At 37.1% G+C, this 27,942-nt stretch overlaps 1 protein-coding gene and 3 long non-coding RNA genes across 4 annotated transcripts; all 4 read left to right on the top strand.

Annotated features, from left to right (window-relative positions):
* The first annotated feature begins 2,087 nt into the window (after positions 1 to 2,087).
* Positions 2,088 to 2,658, top strand: LOC146734300 (uncharacterized). The gene is made up of 2 exons (XR_014931722.1): positions 2,088 to 2,238; positions 2,598 to 2,658. It is a non-coding gene; the product is annotated as an uncharacterized LOC146734300 (long non-coding RNA).
* Position 2,659: 1 nt separating this feature from the next.
* On the top strand, positions 2,660 to 15,097 carry LOC146734299 (cubilin-like). The gene is made up of 14 exons (XM_085508561.1): positions 2,660 to 2,693; positions 2,916 to 3,073; positions 3,641 to 3,737; positions 4,197 to 4,517; positions 5,840 to 6,073; positions 7,375 to 7,527; positions 7,883 to 8,251; positions 8,489 to 8,845; positions 8,966 to 9,169; positions 9,565 to 9,795; positions 12,946 to 13,093; positions 13,596 to 13,810; positions 13,982 to 14,365; positions 14,658 to 15,097. Exons 1-14 carry the CDS (start codon positions 2,660 to 2,662, stop codon positions 15,095 to 15,097), a joined length of 3,345 nt encoding a protein of 1,114 aa, XP_085364687.1.
* Positions 15,098 to 15,242: 145 nt separating this feature from the next.
* On the top strand, positions 15,243 to 15,753 carry LOC146734298 (uncharacterized). Its single transcript, XR_014931739.1, has 2 exons — positions 15,243 to 15,412; positions 15,683 to 15,753. It is a non-coding gene; the product is annotated as an uncharacterized LOC146734298 (long non-coding RNA).
* Positions 15,754 to 27,371: 11,618 nt separating this feature from the next.
* LOC144359963 (uncharacterized) lies at positions 27,372 to 27,942 on the top strand. The gene is made up of 2 exons (XR_013422107.2): positions 27,372 to 27,522; positions 27,882 to 27,942. It is a non-coding gene; the product is annotated as an uncharacterized LOC144359963 (long non-coding RNA).

Raw genomic sequence — 27,942 nt, 5'->3', positions numbered from 1 at the left:
TAAATCGATCACATTGGAACTCAATGTTTCAGCACCCAGTATTTAATTTTAGACAAAACAAGTGCTATTGGTAAAATGGACAAAAAAATATTCCCATGGATGGATTTCGGTGAATTTTGTATATGTTACTCAGTTTAAAATTGCGCTTCCAATGATACCAAATACAAATTTATTCCCAGTAAGGTCCATTTTGAACTTAAAACGACTGCACTATATACCATGTCCCACCAGATGTGTTGCACGAATCAGCTTCAACATGTATTATGCGTTGAGTAAGTGCGTGCTTGTAAGCGTGTGCAAATGAGTGAGTGAATGTGCCTGAGAAAATAAAACAAACATGTCAGTATGTACCATTTTGTTCAGAGTGCTACACAGAGCCCGACGGGTTTGACTACAGAGGTCATGTTTCCCAAACTCAGAGTAAGTTAGCATGTCAGAAGTGGACACGTAAGTCGCCACACAGTCACTATCATACTCCAGAAAACTTCCCACATACTGGGCTAGGAGATCATAACTATTGCCGCAACCCAGAAGACGGCGAGGGCGTGGTGGGTTTCTATCACGGGCCGTGGTGTTACACGGAAGATGTAAACACGCGATGGGATTACTGTGATGTTGGCGAGCCTCAACAGCACTGTATTCGAGGTGAGTAGCTTTAAAGGGTAGCAGGATACAAATCTTATACTGTCATTTAGTTTCACGTATTCTAAACACAAAAACTATTTTGAAAGACCGCCTCCCATGTCTTACCGGAATTACCGTTCTTAAATTGGGTGTCACCGACGTCCAACCAGGGCAATATAGCGGGACTTAAACGCTAAATGTAACTGAATTTTACTTTCCCTATTTCAGATGTATGCGTACAAGTCGACCCATGCCGTCATGGCGGTACGTGCGTCGGCGAAGGAGAAGACTTTAGTTGTATCTGTAGTCCAGGTTTTCTAGGAAGAGTATGTAACAGTCGTAAGTTTGGTTTCTTTTTTAAAACAATTTTCGTGGGCCAGCCGACAATTCGCGATAGTGAATGACACTATTGTATCACTTGGCCTATTGTTAAACAGCGTCCGATTGTGCATATGCTTCACTCGACCACAGAAACCATATTCGTAATTTCCATTTCCATTTCCTACGTGGTAGGATCATATGTATGGCATTATAACAGTTTAATGCGCTGTCATGGACTTTAACATTGATTTCTTAGAATACGCCCGTTAATGAATGCATTATGATCAGTGCCTCCGATCTTTCCATAGACTCTGCTGCTCACTCATAAAAAGTACGGTTTGAACCGTTTTCGCTGTTAGTATTACTTCACGGTTCTGGTGAAACAATCACTGTGTAAATAGTAATCGCTAGTCAATAGTTGCGTCAATACATTTTTGCTTAAATGTTTTATTATTATTTACTAAACGATTTGTTTTGGAAAGCCGAATCGCGCTGCGTATTAAACATGCTTAATTACATGTCTTATAGAAAAAGGTATTAATTTTGTTACAGCTACTGTTTTTCAAGCACAGTTATCTACAACAATGGAAGACTTTGGAGACGCCCAACAATTGTGTGATTCGATGGACGCGGATATAGCAAACTATCATCAGTTGGATAGATCATGGAACGAAGGACTGGACACATGTGAATGCGGCTGGCTTGCAGACAGCTCAGCTCGCGTAGCTGTACACACATTCTCGGATAGATGCTCGTTTGACTTTGAAGGAATTCACGTCTGCGGTACTTATCCATCTGCACAGGTTATGTTGGTGTACTGTTTTCCACGTCTGAATGAAGGTTGGTAGATCTCGATATGTTTGTTTCATTTAACTTATATAGAGGTTGTTTAAAGGTCAAATATAGTCAAAACTAATGATATGGTATGAATAACACTGTTTTATCAATATGAAATCATAGAAACATTGCGACAACAAATATTTCGATGCTTATATCGTTGAACAATGTATGTGTGCGTACTGAGATATATCCTAGCAAGTTATGAGCTTTCGCCTGCTATGAGAAAAACACCTAAATATACATTTTGAATCAGCATATATTCGCTTCCAGGTGTAAAGTGGAGAGGCGACTTTCGTTGTGGCACGCCTGTCTTTACAGCCCTGGCACCGGGTACAGCAGACGCCAAATGCGACCCTGACGCGAATGGTCCATGCTGTTCTTTCTTTGGCTGGTGTGGATATACTAGTGCTCACTGCGACTGTGATGGGTGCTTCGATTATTCTACTGTCGTTGGTATGTACTTTAGTTAGCCTGATCTGTGACTTCTGTGTTTAGACTTCTAGCCTTAGGTAACATTTGTAACGAGCTGATAAAATATTCACAAATTTTATTCAAGTATACGACCATTCTGATCGATTATGGATTACTAGTTCATTTAAAATGAATGGAAGTGAAATTGAAAATCTACCTAGAGGTAATAACGATATTTTATCTTTCAACAAACGAAACGCTATTTTATCAAAGGTTATTTGAATATTTGAGAAATTATATACATACCATATATCTATTATCACCCATACGTATCCGGCAATAGTCTTATCTCAGTCATTTTATGTTGTAAATTGCATTTAACAATATTGCTAATATTCTAGAACAAATACAAGAGAAAAGTGGTTGGATATCACACCCTAATCTGGGCAGTTACCTGGGAAATATGCATCGATATTGGATTGTAACAGTAAGAAAAGGTAAAATGTACGATTGTTGATTGTTATTGGCTTGCATCAAAATAAAGGAAGTAAAAACAGATGACTGCATATCTTATTACTAGACCAGCTTTTATAAGGAAACCTTCACACTTTTTACAGTGCTATGAATGGTGAATTCAATTGTATATATTACCTCCGAAATCAGTGCATGACATCTCAACTGATGAGGTGATTCATAGTTGTTTTGTCCCATTTTACTAGGTATGAGGATAGCAGTAACGTTTAAAAAATTTCACCTTCAACGATCATGTAATAGTGTTCAAGATAAATGTTTTATGGATTATGTAGACATCTATGACGGTGCCGATACAAACCAAACTAGACTGTTCCATTACTGCGGGGACCAGCTGCCACCGAAGGTGAGCTTTTCATTTTTACTGGTATTTCAACTATCATGTTCAATGGTACGTGACCATCAATGCACAGGGAAGGCTTGATAACAGAAATACTTCGTATTCGTGTACAGCGTGGCGTTTATGAAATAATTAACGTTTACGTAATACGCTGACATTTAATTATCGACTCCCAGCAGGTAATCATAATGTCAGTGTACTTTTAGGTTTCATATTTGTTTCTATCTGCATGAACGTCATCGCTCGATATACACATATAATGCAAGCATCATAAAGTATTAGTGTATTAGTGTATTTGGCTTGAATTGGGGTAGACATAAACTGTCTATGTCTAAACAAACGCAAAATCAATTTACTGATTTTCATGATGATATATGTAAGCAGGGCCTTCTGACAGCTTTTGCATGTTTTTATGCCGACCAAATTCGTTCTCACTACATACATATGTGTATGATCGGCGATATATCTGTTAAGTAGCTAATATGCACTAAATAGCATAAAATGTTGGTTTTATTCAGCGAAATAACAATTAAGTTTACTATAATAAAAACATCCAGATTATCACTTCCACAGGAATATATATTCAGTTCGCAGAATGAGATATCAATAATCTTTCACAGCGATGCTGAAATAACAGGTCGTGGGTTTTCACTATACTACGAGGAATATGGTAAGTACGTTATTAAAAGAGCGTCGTATAGTGTATTATTTTTGAATATATATATATATTAAAATGTGAGTGACATGTATTGTCACATGCATTTGTGCTCATGTCGAGGAAGTCATAGATGAGTTCCCTGTGGTATTTAGTAAGAATTTCACCATTTGTAAGTTTTTAAAAATTTTGAGAAGAAAAACGTTTACTGTCTGCTTGTCGTATATGTAGTTGCGTTGAGTGTGTCTTCTAGTTATGTCGTAGATTAAATCTTTCTAAAGGCTGAAAGAGGAAATATTACAAGTGCGCTGAATACACGTATGAGACTTTCGTCTATGTATTAATTGTCGCGTCTACAGAGCGCAATTGATGACACATCGCATTCATTCTACTGCGTTCACCTATATTTATGCGAAATGAATACAGGGAATACTGGTCAATCAAAATAATATTGAATTCCGTTGCCTCTTCAAGGTTTATCGGCGTGTCCACGTTCGATTGGTCACAACGCATTACCAAACTCAATAACCGTCAATATTCCACTGAGTAATGAAGTCACTTTTATTGACAAGAATCTCCAGATGTCTTGCTCGGGACGTGTGGTTGCATGGCGTTTTGAGAATGATCAGACAAGTACTTCTGCTGTGCGTCTTGGAATCTATCGACACCAGGACGGCGACACGTACATGCTAATTGGACAGAATGTTATTAGTTATTCCTATCTAACAGTAGGGGAACACTTTGTTAATATCTCTGAAAATGAACAGATTATCTTTGAAAAAGGCGACTACATCGGTGAGAATAACTTTGTAAAGTATTATAATTATTGAAAAAAGAATATAACTGTATAATTGCATTGTATGATTTATTATTAACATGTAGATACAGACGTAGGTACGAAATTAGATACCAATGTGAACATATATCGTAAACGAATAAGTGGCTGGTTGATATTATAAAGTTAGAATATGTCAGCTCTGTAACAAATGTATATGAAATAACTTCTATTATAGGTTGGTATTGTGATGGCATTTGTCCATTTTTCACTGCAATGCGTGACTCTTGTGTGGACGGTCTTAATATAGTACATACTGACTCACTAAGCGATATACATTCAACTGTAATAAATGTATCTAATGAGCTGAATACGTCTTTGTCCATATCTTTGGCTGCTCATATAGAATCCAATGGTAATTATAAACTTTCATATTTGTTACAAGTGCAACTTCTGTTGATTTAATTAATTTGGCGTAGATTTTGTGGATAGGAATACTCATGTCACGGTATACGTTAGAGAGGGTGAATGATATGCCACACGTTTTAGCGTATAAGGCAAGTTATAAGTCACAACACAAATAACTGACAAGAACAAAAACAAATACAACTGACAAGTACACTACACTACATCGTCACATCAGAATAATATATGAACTAAATGGTACACATGAAGTGATGCCAAGGGTTTTGAAAAGAGTGAGAACATACTACTCCACATACAGCACCCGCAATCTATCATTCTGAATCACAATTGAATGATTTCTTTACGAAATAGAATAATTATGTACATCAGATATTGCTGGTACCTGCTGGTAAACAATGTTGTTTAACCACAAGCAGATAATATTCGTCAAAAATCGTGCAACAAATTCTTGGCGACGGAAAACATAAGTCTGCATAAGTACAACATTAATGAGCTTGACAATTTCTACCCCCGGGTAGAAGATAGTTGGATGTTCCTGAAATAAAAGATGACAGTAAAATTTAAATTACCGAGCACTGTCGGAAAATGTGTGGTGTCTTTGACGACCTAGATAAGATGAACAGATGTTTAGCCATATGTAGTTTTTATGACTTTAGTGTTATGTAACATACTGCCAAGCTTCGATTTCTGCTTATACAAATATTGACCTGTAACAGTATTTAGTTGCTTAGTTTTCATGATTAAACCAGTTGCTGCTTTGTGTTTAAATTAAACACATCTCGTATCAGTCTCCTCACGACCCGAACACTTTCCTACAATTACTTGGTCCTCAGAGTCACATTCAAGGCTCAGATCCAATCAGATAATATTTAACGTATACAATGTTTTTTTTATCCCGGCTACTCTTGTTTTTCAGTTTGTCAGAGTGATGAGTCAAATCTCGAGTTGGATAGAAACATGGTCATTCACGTGGATTGCGTGAGTTCATTTGCATCGGTCAATTTCCCAGGTCAATACTATCCAAATGAATATTACTCCTGGGACATACGGGTGCCAGAAGGCGACGTTGTTGGTATCTCATTCGTTGAGTTTGAGTTGGAGGACCGAACGCCTTCAGGACAATGCCTTGACTACGTGCGACTAAAAGAAGGTACGTGACTGTAGTATTTAGATTTATTCCATATGTCATGGTAGTTCAGTGTAATAAAGCAGAGTAATACTTTTATATATATTTCCATACTGTGTAATAACAATCTCTGCAATATGATTGGTCCATTCAATCAGACCGAACCTTCGATATCATATTCGAAATATTGGTAGTTTTACAAAATTTTTTTTGAATTATTATTGATAATTACCTTAATTCAAACTATAAAGCACCCGGAAAGGCAGACCTTCACCAAGCAGCTAACTTCACCTGAAACAAATGCCCTGCATTTATGTTATCTACCTTTGGAATCATACATTACTTCGAATGCTGTTTCCATGGCATACATACATACATCTCTACCAAATTGTATTAGATTGGACAACCATTCCTGAGAATTACATGGACATGAAAATAATTCCCTCAGTTAATATTACCATGGTAATCTCTACTAAATCTGATCGATTGGTCCTTATTAAGGACACACTTTCCTGTTGATTTTATGAAAACCACCAATGACCTTTTGAATTATGAATGAAAAAAATCATTCCCGAAATTGATTTGTTGTTAACCCTGTACCAAAATTATATACGTCGGGCAAACTTTCCCAGGAATTTTATGAGATTCTATCTACAAGCCAACAAACCTACACTACCGAAAACATAACCTTTTGGCAGTGATAATAATTCTGGTAGTTTCAGATGTCGGCTATGACGCTTTTGTAATATAAAGTCGCATGGATTTGAGACTTCATTTCCAACTTTCTTAACCTCAATTTCTCGACACAGAAATGTTTTTCACTATTTCGCGCGCCAATTATTGACAAATTGTGAAACGGTCTGGCTGAAATATAGTGATATAGTCAAAAATAAATATATTCCTTATATTGCAAAAGGGTACGCTACAGGTAAACGGTAATCATCTATGTTAGTTTGTCGGATAAATAAATCTGATAATATAGAGATACTCCTGTTTTCTCCACGCACCTCTATACAACTGATATTACTGTGTTGATTAACACTTTTTTCTAACGTTACCTATTACTCCAAGCAGTTGACGTAGTTGTTTCGTCAATGATTATTTGGTATTTGCTTTACTACTCATAATATAAGAAATAAAACAGTAGTAGTAATTCATGACACATTTGATTTAATAGATTATACTACATTGACATTTTTTGTTATTATTGACAGTCAATTATGACGCGTTCATTTTATATCTGGTACGTTGGCATAGTAGATGAATACATGCACACAAATCGTATCAAAGACATCACTTAATGTATTGAATGTTTAATTCCATAGAAGTTAATGAAATTACTACAATAATAGGAGATGACATTTGTGGTAATGATAATATTCCTGCTGTGACGTCATTTGGAAATGCATTAACAGTTGAATTTTCAACAAATGGTATGAACAATAATCATGGATTTGAAGCAGAGATTGTGAGCTGTGGTAAGTTCCTCTATTAATTAAACCAAGCAGAAGCGTCACAGTTATCGTTCATGCAATCATTTTTCTTGTAGTTTGCTTCAACGACCTCAAATGTGTCATCATGATACATTTATCATGTTCGTGGTTGTCGCCGACCAGCACATTGTTATGAAAACTAGTACAATGTAATACTAATGAAAAAAAAACAAGTCGTGATTTGAATGCAGCTTGTTGATTAATTATTTGGCGTGAACACTGCCAGACGTCACTGTTGCTCCTGCTGGCACCGGGCATAATGTTTTATTTCTTTTTAACAAACAAACTTTAATAAACTAATGATTATCGTTAACGTTTGCGACCATTCATGTCTTGTCAGGATGTGGATGTCATATGTATGGTTCGAGTGGCAACATTCAATCGTCAGTCACCAATTCCAACAGAAGAGTTGACAAAAGTGGATCGGTTACCTGCACTTGGAACATTACTGTTCCCAATGACCACGGAATAGACTTGAATATTGCTCAAAGCCAGTTACGCAATAGTCCAAATGATGATGGCAACTGCGAAAACAGTCTAGAAATCCTAAATCAACATTCGAAAATGATAGCGAAGATCTGTTCACCGAATGAGCTTATTTCAAAATCAGTGATCTCAATATCGACGAGTCAGGTTATTATCAATATGCAGATGAAGGATGACGTCACAAAACTGATTGCTACATTTCAGTCGGTTCCCAAGACTCGAGGTTAGAAAGAGATCTTGCGAAATTAGTATCGAATATGTTCTCATCTTTTTCTGTTAATTGTATTTCATATTAAAGATACAATATAAACGAAATTAAGTATTTTTAATTCTGTTGTTCAATACTCTATACTGTATACTAAATCGGTACAGAAAGAGTTGCGTTTGCATGACACGCAGTTGTATTTGTTAAATTAAAATACTGACAAATGTATGTTGTTGTTTATCTATTTATATTTAGATTGCAATATGATATTGACCGACGAATCGGGAGAGATAAAATCGCCGAACTATCCAGGGCATTATCCCCATAACGTCAGGTGTTCATGGTCAATAGATGCAGGAATAGGACACGCTATTGTTGTCCGATTCATAGAGCTGGCACTTGAAACTGCTGAAAACGGCGAATGCAGTGACCAACTATTGCTGTATGATGGTTACAATGTATCCACAAATCAGATTATGGAACCTCTGTGCTTCTTCAGCGAAAACTCAACTCGTGACTTGGTGTCAAGTGAACAGTGGTTGTCCCTGGTATTCACGAGTGATTCCACAATAAGTGGTACAGGTTTCTCCTTGGAATACCAACGCATTGCACGTGAGTAAATTCTGTAACTGCTGGCAGTGTCCGTCTACTATATCCTAAGCCATTGATCGTTGTTTGAAACACGTGCAGATAATAATGTTGACAGCATGAAATTTTACTCTGTATTTATAGGTGCATGTCCACCAGGCTACTCTATGGGGTATGGAGGTAACTGTTACAACGTTGAGCAGACTGACAAACGAAGTTGGTATAGCGCACGTTTCAAATGTCAGCAATACCAACATTCAGACATCATAGTATCTGATACCGAAGAGGAGCACTTGTGGCTGAGGGCATTGTTTGAAGAATCCGTCTCCACTGACAAATTATGGATAGGTATGATCTGGTTAATTTTTGACACATGTTTTATAGATGCAAGATTTGGTACTCCGATGGAATGTGCAATGATTATTGCAATTGCTGACGAATATTGTTCCAAATTAAAATGCGCAACTCTATTTTCGTTGAAATTTATGTTAAATTGTTAAATATTAATACATCAAGTGGCGGTCGACGGCATGATGGTGGGCGACGCCTGTCCGCGTTTGGACCTCATAACAATTGGCCGGGAATTAGTGAAAATCCAATATTTTATTCGATAAAAATCGAAATTTCTAGAGAAATATGTCTTCTTATGAAATCCGTATAGCTGTATTCCTCCTCGCTATGCCCTCGGCGAAATACGGTCGCATCACATTTGTTATTAAATATAAATATGTATTCACATCCAGGAATGACCGACGATATGGAGGAAGGGAAATGGGAATGGGTGTATAAATATCCCGTTGATGATTGGTTGATGGGAACAGAGAGATATTGGGAACCTGGTGAGCCTGATGAATTGGATCCCGAACCACAGGTCCCAACTGGGGCTGAAGAGGACTGCGGGGCCCTGGTGACTTCGAATAGAGTCCTTGCTAGTCTTTACTGCGAGAAGTTATTAGGTTATATTTGTGAATTTCGTGAGTACCCTTATTCATAACGTATTGATATCAAAATCAATTGAGCTACATGAAAAAAACACAGTCCGCGACAGTTGTTTTATTCATAGCCGCAATCGATAAACGGTGCAATGTATAAAAGTAATTTTGCAGTGGTGCCAACCGACGTGTCTGGTGCAATGAAAACAAATCGTATTGTTTAGTCTAAATATACATTTCGTCTATAATTTCATACTCGCTTCAATGCGCACATGCAAAAACGATATTGAATGTTATCAAGAATGGAACAAACACAATTAAATTTTCCTCATTGTAATAAAAGTATATCCACCCCGCTAACTCCGGCTAGGTTGTCGTAACGCAATTCTTTTACGTATATCACCGGGAACTTATACTCAGGCGTCGTGGTCTATTGCGGTACAAACACGCAGTCAAACACCATGCCAGTAACACACATTAATATACGACACCCGGTGTGTGTGTGTGTGGGGGGGGGGGCGGATTACCAATTCGCAAACATGTTCTCTCACATGATATTTTTGATATATTCAAATGATTTATTCGATCCCATGCCAATCGAATGAAACAAAAACATGTTAATATCACGATAACCTGATAATTATAAACATGTTTTGATCACAGTGATAATCTGCCACAGAACCAATCGTTAAGTCTGTTAATACCACACTCACATATAAGCTAGAAACTGGTAGGTTTAAAACATTAATAATCAGTCATTTGTATACATAATGGTCAAGGTTCAAGTAACATGTTTGAAACATGTTTAAAATCTGTTAAATTTCAACCTAGTTTTTACATGAGCCAAGTTGGGAATATCTTCAAATGATTTAATTTGCTTTGTGTGAACGTACCCTGTTTTAAATGTTAATATTATGTTACTTCTGAACTTTAAATTAAGATGCTAATGATGTTTGAGTACTTATTAGATATAACATATCTTTGATCCAAAACATGCTGCACTGAATGGTGCTCACGGAAATATTGCAAAATCAATTTAGTTTTTGAACTTCAATATTCATTTTATTATTTATTAATTTCTCACAAAATGGCTGCCTTCGCACATCTAGAAATCACAGACTTCATAGACCAGGCTTAACGGTTATAATTTACTAGTATTTCTATAACTATGAATGAAAACAATTTAGTGATTTTCCCCCCCATAAAGTATCCCTTATTTATGATTTCACTGACCCTTGTTTAATACAAGACCATCTTTTCTCCATAAACACATGTGCCACCATCCAGTGCTCAAACAAGTTTATTTTTTTACACTCCTCCCGATAACAATGGGCGATAACAATGGATATAACACGGTTACTTCAAATATAATAGTCTAATATAACTTCAGTTACCATTCAGTGATTAACGTAGATACGAACACAGTAGTAATCATTTGATATATGGTATAGAGATGCCATACCTAGTAATAAGGAACATCATACAATACTGGTTAATTCAAACTCAGAAGACATTCACACATGCAATAGAATGAAAAAGAAATATATGTGTTTGTTATAATTAAACATCCTATAATGCCAATCCACAAATTATATTGGTCAAAGTACACAATCGACACATGACATCAAGGATATAATAATAATAATAATAATAATAACTTTATTTAATTAAGCGCAAAAATTCCAACATATGAAGATCAAAGGCGCTGATACAATAAACAATCAGTCAAATATTAAAAGCACATTTAAATAAGTGCGTTTTCAGTCTGGATTTAAAAATGTCTACTGAAGGACTAGAACGAACAGACAGAGATAATTCATTAAAAAGTTTAGGACCTAAATTTTCAAAAGCACGGTCTTTGTATAACACCTTGGACTTTTTACTACACATCTGACGAGTTTTAATAAGAAACTTCGATTCAGATCTTAAACTACGACTCGGTACATAAAATTCAATTAAATCACATAGATAATTTGGGGCAAAACCATACAAAGATTTATACACTAGTAAAAGTAATTTGAAACAATATAATTATACAATATCGAATCCCCAATAGTACCATAACGTTACCGCTAACAAGAAACTACCGGAAAAACCTCACAACCTCATACTGGTAATTATTAATATAATTTGTTTTACCTCATACGATATCCTGCTGAATCATATTATGCTATTAAATAAAATATGTATATGTAAATCTGAGATTTGAGGAACATCAGACCTTCTGAACTAAAATGCTACATGGCTGAACAACCAGACGTTTCACGACGCTATGTTTTGAAACAATGTCGCATTTCAATTGTTTAGATGGTAGGATATAATCACTACTGTTGAAAGTCGTTTCACGCAGCTCAAACAATTGTTATTGTGTTTGTAGATTTTATGGAGCAATACTTACTGACACCATAGGTGGTGAGTGGTACGCAATTACCGATCCTCACCACCGGAAAACCAATGTTATGAATTTCATGTGTTAAATTATTCATCAGCCACGGTATATGAGAGCAGGCAGTTCACACATGGAACTTTACATATAGCGTTCGGTGCTGGTGTATGATTTATTTGATGTATACCAGAATACGAACGCATGCACTAAACTTTCACAATGTCTTCTAGATGTCAACGAATGCCTTTATAGCAATGGGAATTGCTCTCAACTGTGCATAGACTTATCAGTTGGATATCACTGCCAGTGCAATGCCGGATATTACCTCGTGCCAGTTCACAACAGAGAATGTGTGGGTAGGTCAAACAAGTATCTTAATTAATGTCGTGCTTTCGTATGAATATGTATCAGGTCATGCGTAATATATAACGTAACATAGCCGCAGGACGGCGAGATGCGTACATTTGTTTCAGTGGTTAGTTATTTACAAGGTCATTTACTCGGTATACAGACGTTTGCACAGTTATGATTGGGGAAGAATGGAGCTATGATGCGGGATATTGCCATTATTACAATGATAGCCTTGACTCTACTTCAGGTAAAAGCAATCATTCCATTTTGAATATATGAATAATTGCACAACAATGATATATCGTAAATACTACAATATTAATAATAATATAAATATGTATTAGTTAGTGCATTATTCGTTAGGTAAAGATATACTTTAACTGCAAGCGTATATGAAATGTAATTGCATTTATATATTTTCAAGTTGAGCATAACCTCATTTATTTGTCTTGCAGTTGACAGTGACTATGGTACGTGCGAAGCTAATTTAACTGTACTGAGTGCCCCTATTGGAATGCTGCAGTCAATGAATTACCCATTACAATTCTCTAAGTATATGTCGTGCTATTGGTTGATTGACGTTCCTGTCGGTTTTGCAATCAGGTATTGTCAACTACAAAAGACATTACCCGCTTAATGTTGCAAAAGTGTGTATATATCTGTAAAAAAAACAGTGTGAAGCTACTTACAAGATTGTGCCTGATTGGCTACCTAACCTTAACGTCTTTCAGTCAGACCAATCAAAGAAGAGGTTTGACTGTTCTTTGCAACGTATCTATTCCTGCCTTGAATATATGTTTCGACTCAACTACTGTGATGTGTTAGTAGTATTTATCATGTAGCTTGTTTAACAACATGACTCAAATCAACAAACAAACCAATTACCATTGTCATTAACTCTAAAAAACCGATTGCATCTTCTTCGTCCCCTTTAAAATACCACATTCCTTTGAACGTATGTAAGTACACACAAATAACCCACATTCTAGATATAATTACTGTATGTCGAGACCGCTGTAACGTCATAGTGTTATGAACTACAATAGCCTAATCCGCTACTACACACTCCAACTGATTTACTGATTGCATACACTGTGTTTTTCAGACTATGGTTTATATACCTGAATCTTGGCACATATACTTCTAAGTGTCTATCCAACCTGACAACATACGACGATGGCGAGTACCTCATAAACACATACTGTGGAAGCGTCAACAACGCATATGTTAGATCTACCTCACATCGTTTGCTTTTGGAGTTCAATTCAGGGGATGTGGTGGAAGATGGTGCTGGGATTCTGGCTGTATATAATAGCACTGGTAGGAACCATTTCACATGTCATCCAAGGTTGTCTTATTTGCAAACGACACAAAGCGTGCGCGTACAAGTATCTTGTTAGCATGTGACTACCAAGCCAAGTTTAATTCATCATGACACTATTTTACATAAATGCGTTTCATATATTTCAAATAATATTCTCAAAATTACAGAATGTCCGTTTGGTGAATGTTTTTCTGATTGCGGAAGTCCCAGTCATTTCATTAACGCCAGAGGAGAGTTTGCATCAATGAATTTTCACATGGACGAGTTGTTCTATCGCCCATACAGCAGGTGTCAGTGGACAATCATAGTCAGCGATGCAAAGTTTGTCCATTTAGAATTTCCTGTATTTGATGTACCATCTACCAATCCCAGTGCATGCCGTGATTACGTGGAAGTAGATATTAGTGATATTGGCAATGTTATGAATTCAGTTCGTTACTGTGGTGTGGATGCACCACGCGTATCATCTCTCGGCAACCGCATGAGAGTTACGTTTTCCACCTTCGAATACAACCAAGGAGGAGGATTCCAAGCTTATTATGAAGAAGAAGGTATAACGCTATATTTTATAAATCTGTAATATTAATGCTTTATAAAGGGTGTTTGTGTAATGTCAGGATATCCAATTGTGTGCATACTTAACTGATGCTGGGACTCACTCCTAAATTAAATAACTTATTAATACATATTTTGTTAGCTACCTCAGAAGGAAACGTATTATATCCTTGGCAATGCAATACAATATGCGCTTGTCAATTTCAGGAGGCAATAAAACTTATACTTCTCCGTCGATTGTGAAGTATATTGGTTGACACATATTTTGTTTTCCTAATATCTACTTAGACTGCCCTGGATTTGGTATGGGAGTACGCGAATGTTCTCGGTACCTTCATCTGAATGAAAGCTGTGGATATTTCCAATCAAGCAACTATCCTAATCCCTATCCTGATAACAGCTACTGTGACTGGAACATCGTGGCACCTGAAGGGAAATTAGTACTACTAGAGTTTCTTCATCTCGACATCAATGGTGGTTCAGACTGTCGTGACAATTACGTGAAGATCTATGACGCCGACATGGCAGATCCAAACCATCTAGTGGATACGTTGTGTAACAGCAAAGTTTCCACAACGTTTATTTCGAAATTCAATAGCCTGTATGTTGAATTTGTTGGTGTGCATGCGGACAATGGTATTGGATTCTTTGCTAGGTTTGAAGCATACAGCTTCGTCCCTACTGTTAATTTGAGTAAACCATCCGACCAAGGTACGTGCTTCTCTTAAACTATGTTCCATATCGCTCCACAACTATGATACATTACGTAATTAGTAAGCAACAATTTTCATAACTATGAGTTTCAGATCCAGACGAGACACTTTTCTTTACAGATTACGCATGTCTTCACGGGTGGTATCTGTTTAATGCCCATTGTTATCGTTTCTTTGTTGAGAATTCAACATTGAGTTGGACTAGAGCTGAAGGCAGATGCACGGACATGGACTCCCATCTTGTTAGTATACTAAATAATGAAGAAATGGTGTTTGTTCACTACAGACTGACAACCACGTGGTGGACTGGAGAGATGGAGACATATATTGGTATTGTCAATGTTCAATTAGATCTGTGTGTCATTAGTCTCCTTAGTGTTGCTTACATTGTTAGTCTCACTGTTGAGAATGTCTATATCAATATGTATATAAGACCGATAATCACTACCTGTGCATGAGCGTTTGAGAACACATACTGTGCCGGGCTTTTGAAGATGTTAATATTATTCGATACCCTCCACAAATTTATACATGCACTGTACGTGCCACAACAATGGATACACGTTTTCCTTTTCTACGCACTATTTACTATATTTTTAGGATTCCACAAAACGACAGACGTTAGGTACCAATGGACTGACGGAAACCCCATGTCGTACACCGATTGGTAAGCTGTATTAATTCCCGTTTACCCAGTTTACTTCTGTTACTGTTGGTTACTCAATAACTATAAGTTGATTCGTTCGCATCTTATACAACGTATTATTTCATAGGGCAAAAGATGAAAAAGCTGATGGGACATATTTATTCCAGCCGGATGGCGGAATGTTTGAGCGATGTACGATGATCAACTTAGCTAATTTACATTCAACCGATCATTGGCACGATATCCCATGTGCGTTGGATACCATTGCGCAATATATATGTAAACAACCAGCTGTGTATACAGGTATGAACCTTTCCCGTGTTACATTTGAATATTGTATATTAATGTCCGAAAGAATAAAAATTTATACATAATATATTTTACAATTTTTTAACAGGGGAAAGAATAATAGAAATTATTGTCGATCCTGTCTGGAGTCATCTTGGTATGTACAAGAAAATTGTTCCAGTATTTTCTAGAAGCATATACAAATAACCGAACTTCTGTTAACATTGAACAGTGTGCTATAGTCACACGTGTCTGCTTCTATTTTGATATTTCAGGAAGTCAAGCATGTGATACGTTTCATAAATGTGATGATGGTTCATGTCTCCATTATGCATTTGTATGTGACGGTGCGGAAGATTGCCCTGATGGTAGTGATGAAAGATTATGTGGTACGTACATAATTACAAGTGCTTTGAATGTTGTAAGTGAGCATACGATGTAAATCGCATGTTTAGAGAGCATTTCCAATAGGTTCAACCCATAAGGTGTTGTGTAATCCCATTTCTCTGGGCAGAGTATATTATTTCATCATAATTATGTTGTTTCACACAGAAAGTGGGTGTTCGGAGGATAGTTATCAGTGCTTAAATGGTGGGTGCATATCGATGTCATTTTACTGTGACTTCATTGACCAGTGCGGAGACAATTCTGACGAAGATCATTGTGGTAAGATGCGTAATTGATACTTGTCATGGCATTGACATCAATAACTAACCGTTATAAAAATATTAACGTAATATTGCCTTAAGACACTAAAATATATTATAAATTGTATAGCAAACATATTCGACTGTATAACGACTGTATTCATGTTATTTTAAATAATTCATACAATATACATTTGAATATACGTGTGAATGATAGGAATGTATTTCTAATATTATGCATTTCTGTATTGATGTTCAGTGTATCGCAATTGCACAGAAGACCAATATACGTGCTCCAATGGTCAGTGTATATCGAAAGAAAAACGATGTAATGTAGTTAAAGATTGTTTCGATGGCAGTGATGAAACACTGTGCGGTAGGTATTCGAACCGTCGCAGTAGGTTTGTGTATTACTTTCAGAATTTACCGTTGATGTAACACGAGTTTGCTGTATGTAATAACATATTTAGATAATGTTTGTGTTCGCCATAATGGGACGCAATCAAATACATTTGATGATATTTCATTTCAATATTTCAAACTCATTGAGTAATAGTCCAATAACAAAATTACATACGCATTACCTATGAAAGTTATGTTTATGTTGTGGCCCATTTGTTGTAGAATCGTGTGATGGATTCCAATGTTATGACGGAGAGTGTATACCTGATCACGCCAAGTGTGATTTCACTTACGATTGCCAAGGCAACAGAAAAGAAGACGAATATAGTTGTGGTGAGTATTAAGTTCCACCCAATCGTACTTGTGTCCATCAGGCAATATCAATATATTGTCCCTTAACAACGTGTGTAGCAATAAATAGAATCTTAACAATGTTTCGTGCTGGAGATATGAACTGCGATAACTGATGTTATTGAATGCATAACCATGTACTGTGATGTATTGAATTGTGTAATTGTGACAGCGATTACACGAACTCAATCACAAAATACAACTACAACACTGCTGCTCCAGTACACAACACATACCTAATACGCAAGTGAGGTAGAAAAAAAACAGCCTGATACAAACACTTTCTACTTCCTTCGAAAACTAACTTCTTTGTATTTTGTGTGTTTTGCGATCAAATGGGTCCATCATACATGCACGCTTATCTTGAAAATCGTTGAGAATAATTATGAAAATCCTACTTGTTGATAGATTTGGAAGTGGTAGGTGGCTGTGTCAATGACGACTTTCAGTGTAATAATTACGAATGTACAAATAAAAGAAATACTTGTCTGTATGACTTTGACGAGTACGGTTACCCAGTTGGTTGTCGTGACGTGTCGCACTTGAGGTCATGTGGTGAGTTGTTCAAATTTATAAATTATATTTCAATTAAACACAATGATGTAGTTAAATATGCAGTTTCCAGTGATAATGCAATTTATGTTAGATTTATATATATATATGATTGTCTAAACTTATTCATTTTTTCCATATTTTAGACACATTTAAATGTCCTCTTGGAATGTTCAAATGTCCGGACAGTTATTGTATATCGGTACATAGAGTATGCGATGATGTCCACGACTGTCCTGGTGGTATTGATGAACATGGATGTGGTGAGTTTGAGAATATTTATAGGAAAACATATACATTAAACTAAAATTTTAATGGAAATTCAATGCATTTACCCATATGTTCATCACATCCTTACATTTGAAAAAGGTTCAATTTTTAGTTTGTTGGTCATTAGTGAACAGTTTTAATAATACAAATAAAAAATATCTTGTGACGCAAATCTCCCCTCCCCGAATATGACTTCAGGTAGACAATTAGGAATATTTTTGCAAAGTTGTAGCAATTTTCGGGATCTGTCATCAAACTATATCGGATAACCTTAATTAAAACATTTTGTATTAAATTCAATCGTAAGATTTTAAAATCGGTTATTCCACAACAAAGCCCAACAGCTTCAACAGCTTCAACAACTTGTATTACTTCACCCACAAGCAATGCTTGTCCATGTTTTTTTCCCAGATAATTACACATGTATCAATGGCATACGGTGTCATGGTGTCCGCAACTGTATCCAACAACATCATGTATGTGATGGAGTTAGGCAGTGTCCTGGTGGAGATGATGAAATGCTGTGTAGTAAGTAATAATTACATAACTTTGTATTTTTGTACAATAAACGTAATATTCTTCGTCTTCTCAATACCCCAACTTAATCGAAATTACCTATCATCGAATGTGTACAGCACATTATTAAGCATGGAAATATCCCCAAAATACTTTCGCGTTTGTCGAATCCCACGCGATGTTTGACGCAACTACGACGCTATGACCTTTGTTTGTCCTGATTTTACGTTCGATTTCACGCATAGCGCGGGATTCTCGCAGTGAACGGAAAATGGTCTATTGTCTAATAATCAATCTTATTAAACTGTACATACACTTAGACACATACAAAATATTAAATAAAGTGATGATTTTTCGTTCTCAGTTTCGTTGCTGCTGTTTGTTTACGCCGTCTTTGCCGCAGTGGATGACACATCAATGGTTTCTGCCATAGGTAAGATTCTTAGTTCTGCGATTATGCAAAATACTGAGATAGTAAAGTGTACATGAATATCTAATCATGATTGGAATTGAAACAGATTATAAATTATATAAATATAATATATATATAAGTTATAAATTGGAAAGTAACATATGACAGCGATTTGTGTGCAAATATTTTAAAGCCGTTAAATTTGTTAATGGATGTGCAAAGAAAACACTATTCTGCATATTTGGTTCATTGAAGACTTCCATCATGGCTCCTAATATCTTCTTAATACAATTGAGAGTGAATGTATTTATTTCAATATGTATGTAGTTATAATTAAACCCTGCTACATGCCGCATATTCTAAAAGTACATTGAGTTACTAAGACAGTGGGGGTCGATATATATAATCCTCGTCTTTGTCGGGGAAAGCAGGAAAACATCCGCAAATTTTTAGTTTTTCATGCGAAGTTCACAATATAGAACGGAGAACATCCCACCTAGTGTGTTCTTTTAAATACACGAAAACATCAAACAGGTTCGGAAACTGGAGAGATTAAAAAAATAGATTGTCACACAATATACATCTGTATTTGAGTATGCTATCCATAAACACATCTATTCCGTTCAAGCACAGGCGGACAATTTTAGACAAAATAAAAACCTGAGTTTCTTCTATATTAGTGTAGTCGATTTAGTGTGGCACCGGGAATAAATTTGGTATCATTGGAAGCGCAATTTTAAGGCGAGTAACATATCCAAAATCCAGCGGCTATTTTACTGAAGGCACCCGTTTTACTCAAAGTTTAAAACCGAGATATATGCCGTGGCGGGATTAATTTGCATGTCATCCATGTAAAAGCTCTGGATGTAAGTTTTGTTACAGATATACAATGATGAATCATGCTTATATCATTTCTACAAGTTGTTATCACTGGAAGCTCATAAAATTAAACCAGAAATCACGTGACATATGATATTTTAGAGATCCGAATTCACGACATCATAGTGTATGAAAAAAAAATATTTAAGATGTATAGTAATAATAACAACATGCTTGAGAAATAGAAGCCTTAGCTCAACCAATTCTTCTAATACAAATACTTTATTGAATGTAATTTTCTTCAACAAGTGGCTCTTCAGCATTATGACAATTATCACCTCTGCACCCTTCACATGCTGCAACACATTTTAGCCCACTTTTGTGACAGGATCACAAGTTTGTACCACACACATTATTCGAGTTAATTATGCACTTGCGTCTGATAATTATTAGCAGATTCTCCGGTACATCTTTATCTGTCATTATTGGCATCAATCGATTGTTAATTTGTCTCCAGCCCCACTCCAATGGGTTTTCATGACAACTGTCAAATGTCTTCCACACTCGAACTTGGTAATGAACCCGCAGGCAGTGGAAATATGCCGCTCTCTCTGTTGGCGGCAACCTCTGTGGCTCAATTTTTGATTTACTTGAAGCAACCATATCGATATACTTCTTATAACGCAGATGATCCAGGGAGTCTCCAGCAATTCCACCATAGCTAAGCGCAAACAGTGCCAGTCCTGCTTCAGACATTTGTCCTTGTGTAGCAACATCACTGCCAAATATAGAGCATGTCTCCTGTAGTTGCTTTGATTTCTTTAGCCTTTTTAACATACTGGTTTTTCCCTGACCGAAAATTGAAGATGGCGTGTCACACCCAGACCAAGCATGAACAAAAAGAATAAAAGACTTCAGATTGTTGCCAAGAGAATCTGACATGGCTTCGATGGAGAAAATTGGAACAATGTTATATTTGTCTTTCTTAGCTTCTGAACGGAAATAGATATTGGCCATTTCTTTATTCCAGTTGTACAAGAGCAAGACTAAGACATCAGCATCATCTACCACCACAGTAGTTCATTCACCAGAAGCAGCTAATTGTAATGTTGTTGATGCAATTAAGGTGTCAGCATCACCTTTACTGTATTCCACTTGATGGCCGTCATTTGCTAGGGCTTGACCAAATAATTTAATAAACTGTACCTTGTTATTAGTGTTAGACAGAAATGCTCCCTGACTTTTGAAAGCTGGTAAGTCACTGCGTACTTGGATATCTGCAGATGTTTTTTCTGCTCTGCCCGGGTGCTCATGGTCTTTAGTGCTGGCTCCATTTTCATAACCATCAAATACAATGTAACAGTGGCCAAATTTCATGTCAATACATGCTTGGTACTGTTGAACTATATCATTATAGATCAAGTTTGGTAGCCAACGAACTCTATGCAGTAGGGCTCCACCAACGAGAACATATTCTGTTGTCACTGTATTTGCATTTTCGGGTAGTGTGTTACTTATCAAAGCTTTTGTCAGGAGTGCTTTGTAGGCTTTTCTCATCATGTTGTCTTTGAACAGAGCTGCAGGAACAGATATTAGTTCATAAGCAAAGTACGGGGAAGGATCAGCCTCCCTTCGAAGTATAAGCATCAGTCTAGCGAAGAGAACCATGGGATTGATGTGCACCGTTTCGTTGTCAATTGTAATACTGACTTTAAGACCTTCTAGTGTTTTGGCAAGTGTATTTCTTTTTATTGTTGCATCTTGCAAAGCCATGTTGTCAAGTGATTTTTGGATGGCCTCTCCTATTTCCTCAAGGTTATCACAATTAACCCCACTTTCAATCGAGGCAACAATTCCTGATGATATACTTCTCAAATTTGGTTCATTGAGATCAAAATGTTCAAACTTATCAAACCAGTTCTGGATCTTCAATAAATCACTGTTGTCTCGCTTTATCCGTGATTTTCCTAGCTCAATATGTTGTTCACTAGTTGTATGTTGGAGACCTGTGAGGATTGTCATGGCATCATGAATTTTACCACATGCATGAACACTGTGTACCCACATCAATCACACAGATTCAGTAAATCCACGACCTATAGTCAAACCACCTCTACTTTTCATTGACCGCATCATCACTTGCTCAATGATTAAATCAGTCCATAATCCTGCCCAGAACCTGTCACTTCACCGAACCGTGTGATATTCAAGCTCTGCAAATCTGTAGTATAGCCATGGGTATTCTTTTGGCAGATCTAACATAAATTGCAGGTAAAGCCGGGAACTTTTGGCATAGTTGATGTGTCGTGTAGCAGCAAATAGATTAATCATCTTCCTTACTACAATCAAATGATGTTCCCAGTTTCCAGTCCTCTCAGCTCGAATGAAGAGTCTCAACATATTCCAAATACTGAGTTTTGCAGTACACGACTTCCCAACCAGGTCATTCTTCAGAGCTCTCAAATTTATCTCCAGTTTTTTTAGTTCTACAGACCCCAAAATATCGGCATCTTTGGCTTTCCCAGCTCTGACTAGTTCATATAATTGAGTTGAATTTTCGGTCTCCTCCTCATTGAAAAGTTGATTCTTGTCAGCTACACAATCATCAATAACCAATGCAAAACTGTTTGTTGTTTCCTCATCAGCTTCGTTATCGCTGCTATTGGCACTAGAAACTTCTGTGTTCTGTATCATCTTCTGGAACAGGGTTGTCCTTAAGTTGCTGGGGTAGGAAATGTGATACAAGCTTATTGGTGAGGGCAGCCTCCACCAGAAAGTGTCCTCTTAGTGCGCTTGAAACGGCTTTACCTGACATCATATGCTAGACAGTTTCCAATGCTTCTTCCAATCCTGATCCTCTCATCATAGTACCAATACTGCCCATGAAACTCATTAAAGTGTGAAATCCACCCAATCGACACACGATGTGCATTGATTTGTTTATTATAACATCCATAGCTTTAACCCAAAGTGGTTGATCAAATGTGATGCACGGTGTGGTAATATTTAGTTTCTTGGCTCGAGATTCAATATGTTAGACATGTTTGGTCAGATGGATTCAGGTCTATTATTGGTAGAAGATGGACATCTTCTTTTGGTGGATATGTTCCAATGCTTGCATCTTGCATGAATCCAGACCAACCTGGTCTCAGATCTTTCATATTTCTGAAGTAATTTCCAGAAAGCCAAACTAGGTCGTACTTAAGGCCAACTGGATGACTGTATGATAAATCAAGGTTTTCAAGGGGCATAAATATGACTGCTGACAAGCCAGGCTTACAGGAACTGATATATTGGACTATCTTGACTCCTTTGTTGGCAACAGCTTCATTTGCTTTCAACAATTTCTGCTTAGGTATGGAATGCTGTTGAGGTATTCTTTCAATTCCAAATGTGCCTGTTGTGGCATTCACAATACCCATTCCATGGAAAGTATGTTTGCCACCGATTGTAACAATGTTGTGATCAACATTGTCAGCTATCCATTGAGTAAAACTACCAGCAGGATGGCAGCTCAAAATGTCTTCCACATTTATGTTTTGTACAACATTTTGTTTAAAATGCGTTACTTCATCGTAGGAAATGGAAAATCCTAGTCTATTCAGTTCATTAATGGCCCACTTTGAACCAATGACATGGTCCATTTCAACACCCAAACCAAACAATATCGAAGGTATGACAGATCTTGGCCGCACAGAATACACAATACATTGCCCAATGTTCTTTCAAAAACTTCTGCAAACAGTTTGGTATGCATGACTCCTGTTTTTCTGGCCTTGATATGTCCTCTACGGTAGGGTATTGATCATTGTTGTACTCCATGGCCCTGATCTCAGACAAAATAATCTTAGCAGCTGTCTCTACAATACGTTCTGCCTCATCTTGCACCTTGTTCTTTCTATCACTGTACCATTTCTCATTGATAATCGAAATTGTTGTACTCCTGAAACATACGATGTTCGATCGGCCTTCTTTTTTTTCTGCAAAGTGCACCGAATCCTTGTATCAATCAATAAGTTTTTGCTTTAGCCATTTAGCACTGTATACACTTTCGCCATCTGCAAATTCAGACATCTTTATCGCAAGTTCATTTAATGTGTAAAGCTCCTCTTCTGCTTCATTTTCAAGCCAAATGTACAACATATTGAAGTATTGTAGCATGGTAGCATCTGGTTTTCTTCCCCTGCTACTCCCAGACACCTGCCCAGATGAAGGAAGCTGCCTATTTAGCATAAACTGCGTGTGACATAGCTTATGATAGACAGGATCCGCTGCAGGTAAATCTAAACATCCATTCAACCTTGTTTTCACATCTGTTGCCCATTCATCTCCTCGTATTTTGCACTGTCCAAGAATAATATTTTTGAAGGGAAGACGTTCGTCAATGGTTCAGCACAAAAGAAGCATTTTGTTTTCCACTGAAAATGTGCATCCTGTAAGCACAATCTCTTTGGTGTTGAGAGGTCTTTTCTGTCATCAGACTGACGAAGGCTTCGTCTCTTGTTTGTATAGTCTCGTCTGCAGTTCTTGTGTACTTTGACCACAGAACTATTATCATTATCATTAGCTTTAGATGTAAGGCTGTTATACAGAGATGTATCATTACGTTTTTGACTATATTCGATGAGGGTGGCTAGTCCCTTCTTTGTAAGTTCAACTTTGTCGGTTGCACTACAAAATTCCTCATGGCATATCACACAGTTCTCTTCTTCAGTATTGCACGCCATCACAATGAGCTGCAAAAATTATAACTTCGGTTATTGAAGTGGATAAGCTAAATACTTTTTATGTGAATAAAAAAGTAACACAATTATCGTGTGATCAAAAAATTGAGAGACGATAAAAAACAGAATGACACAGTACTGCTCATATATGTTAGTATGCCATGATTGGGTTACAGTTGCATATTTTAAACGGCGGCGGTCGGCCACAGCAAGTGTTCAAATTACGTGTTTATAAATAAGAATTTATGCATGCGTTGTGGGTCCCTTATTACGTGCACAACGTGTACAAAAGTCGAATGCGCGCTGTAGTACGACTGGTGCCCTTGAAATCTAGTCTATGTGTTCTAAGGAGAATCCAAAGGTCCATGGATCATCTTTTTCCGACAATGGTTCCACTTACTGTAATAATATTAGTTGAATGAGCTCCGTAAAAGGGTGAGAACATCAACTGCGCATGCGCGGAATAGTATAAAATTAGTAATAGCTGAAAAATTCAAATAATAGACAATTATAACAGCAGAGTCATTTTAAAAAAGGTCAAACTAGATGTTTGTATATTTTTCCAACTTGAGCTTTAAATCGATCACATTGGAACTCAATGTTTCAGCACCCAGTATTTAATTTTAGACAAAACAAGTGCTATTGGTAAAATGGACAAAAAAATATTCCCATGGATGGATTTCGGTGAATTTTGTATATGTTACTCAGTTTAAAATTGCGCTTCCAATGATACCAAATACAAATTTATTCCCAGTAAGGTCCATTTTGAACTTAAAACGACTGCACTATATACCATGTCCCACCAGATGTGTTGCACGAATCAGCTTCAACATGTATTATGCGTTGAGTAAGTGCGTGCTTGTAAGCGTGTGCAAATGAGTGAGTGAATGTGCCTGAGAAAATAAAACAAACATGTCAGTATGTACCATTTTGTTCAGAGTGCTACACAGAGCCCGACGGGTTTGACTACAGAGGTCATGTTTCCCAAACTCAGAGTAAGTTAGCATGTCAGAAGTGGACACGTAAGTCGCCACACAGTCACTATCATACTCCAGAAAACTTCCCACATACTGGGCTAGGAGATCATAACTATTGCCGCAACCCAGAAGACGGCGAGGGCGTGGTGGGTTTCTATCACGGGCCGTGGTGTTACACGGAAGATGTAAACACGCGATGGGATTACTGTGATGTTGGCGAGCCTCAACAGCACTGTATTCGAGGTGAGTAGCTTTAAAGGGTAGCAGGATACAAATCTTATACTGTCATTTAGTTTCACGTATTCTAAACACAAAAACTATTTTGAAAGACCGCCTCCCATGTCTTACCGGAATTACCGTTCTTAAATTGGGTGTCACCGACGTCCAACCAGGGCAATATAGCGGGACTTAAACGCTAAATGTAACTGAATTTTACTTTCCCTATTTCAGATGTATGCGTACAAGTCGACCCATGCCGTCATGGCGGTACGTGCGTCGGCGAAGGAGAAGACTTTAGTTGTATCTGTAGTCCAGGTTTTCTAGGAAGAGTATGTAACAGTCGTAAGTTTGGTTTCTTTTTTAAAACAATTTTCGTGGGCCAGCCGACAATTCGCGATAGTGAATGACACTATTGTATCACTTGGCCTATTGTTAAACAGCGTCCGATTGTGCATATGCTTCACTCGACCACAGAAACCATATTCGTAATTTCCATTTCCATTTCCTACGTGGTAGGATCATATGTATGGCATTATAACAGTTTAATGCGCTGTCATGGACTTTAACATTGATTTCTTAGAATACGCCCGTTAATGAATGCATTATGATCAGTGCCTCCGATCTTTCCATAGACTCTGCTGCTCACTCATAAAAAGTACGGTTTGAACCGTTTTCGCTGTTAGTATTACTTCACGGTTCTGGTGAAACAATCACTGTGTAAATAGTAATCGCTAGTCAATAGTTGCGTCAATACATTTTTGCTTAAATGTTTTATTATTATTTACTAAACGATTTGTTTTGGAAAGCCGAATCGCGCTGCGTATTAAACATGCTTAATTACATGTCTTATAGAAAAAGGTATTAATTTTGTTACAGCTACTGTTTTTCAAGCACAGTTATCTACAACAATGGAAGACTTTGGAGACGCCCAACAATTGTGTGATTCGATGGACGCGGATATAGCAAACTATCATCAGTTGGATAGATCATGGAACGAAGGACTGGACACATGTGAATGCGGCTGGCTTGCAGACAGCTCAGCTCGCGTAGCTGTACACACATTCTCGGATAGATGCTCGTTTGACTTTGAAGGAATTCACGTCTGCGGTACTTATCCATCTGCACAGGTTATGTTGGTGTACTGTTTTCCACGTCTGAATGAAGGTTGGTAGATCTCGATATGTTTGTTTCATTTAACTTATATAGAGGTTGTTTAAAGGTCAAATATAGTCAAAACTAATGATATGGTATGAATAACACTGTTTTATCAATATGAAATCATAGAAACATTGCGACAACAAATATTTCGATGCTTATATCGTTGAACAATGTATGTGTGCGTACTGAGATATATCCTAGCAAGTTATGAGCTTTCGCCTGCTATGAGAAAAACACCTAAATATACATTTTGAATCAGCATATATTCGCTTCCAGGTGTAAAGTGGAGAGGCGACTTTCGTTGTGGCACGCCTGTCTTTACAGCCCTGGCACCGGGTACAGCAGACGCCAAATGCGACCCTGACGCGAATGGTCCATGCTGTTCTTTCTTTGGCTGGTGTGGATATACTAGTGCTCACTGCGACTGTGATGGGTGCTTCGATTATTCTACTGTCGTTGGTATGTACTTTAGTTAGCCTGATCTGTGACTTCTGTGTTTAGACTTCTAGCCTTAGGTAACATTTGTAACGAGCTGATAAAATATTCACAAATTTTATTCAAGTATACGACCATTCTGATCGATTATGGATTACTAGTTCATTTAAAATGAATGGAAGTGAAATTGAAAATCTACCTAGAGGTAATAACGATATTTTATCTTTCAACAAACGAAACGCTATTTTATCAAAGGTTATTTGAATATTTGAGAAATTATATACATACCATATATCTATTATCACCCATACGTATCCGGCAATAGTCTTATCTCAGTCATTTTATGTTGTAAATTGCATTTAACAATATTGCTAATATTCTAGAACAAATACAAGAGAAAAGTGGTTGGATATCACACCCTAATCTGGGCAGTTACCTGGGAAA

This window comes from Saccoglossus kowalevskii, chromosome 15 (assembly GCF_978046115.1).
Source record: "Saccoglossus kowalevskii chromosome 15, keSacKowa6.1, whole genome shotgun sequence".
Classification (NCBI taxonomy): Eukaryota; Metazoa; Hemichordata; class Enteropneusta; family Harrimaniidae; genus Saccoglossus; species Saccoglossus kowalevskii.
Note: the sequence above shows the minus strand (reverse complement) of the source record. Positions and strands in the feature narration are given on the sequence as shown.

Bases quoted from the DNA above. Each gene is read 5' to 3' on its own strand.
- LOC146734299 (XM_085508561.1), top strand. From the start codon at position 2,660: ATGCATCGATATTGGATTGTAACAGTAAGAAAAG. The intron at 7,528-7,882 runs GTAAGTTCCTCT...ATGTCTTGTCAG, and splicing joins AGCAGAGATTGTGAGCTGTG to GATGTGGATGTCATATGTAT. The intron at 14,366-14,657 runs GTATAACGCTAT...ATATCTACTTAG, and splicing joins AGCTTATTATGAAGAAGAAG to ACTGCCCTGGATTTGGTATG.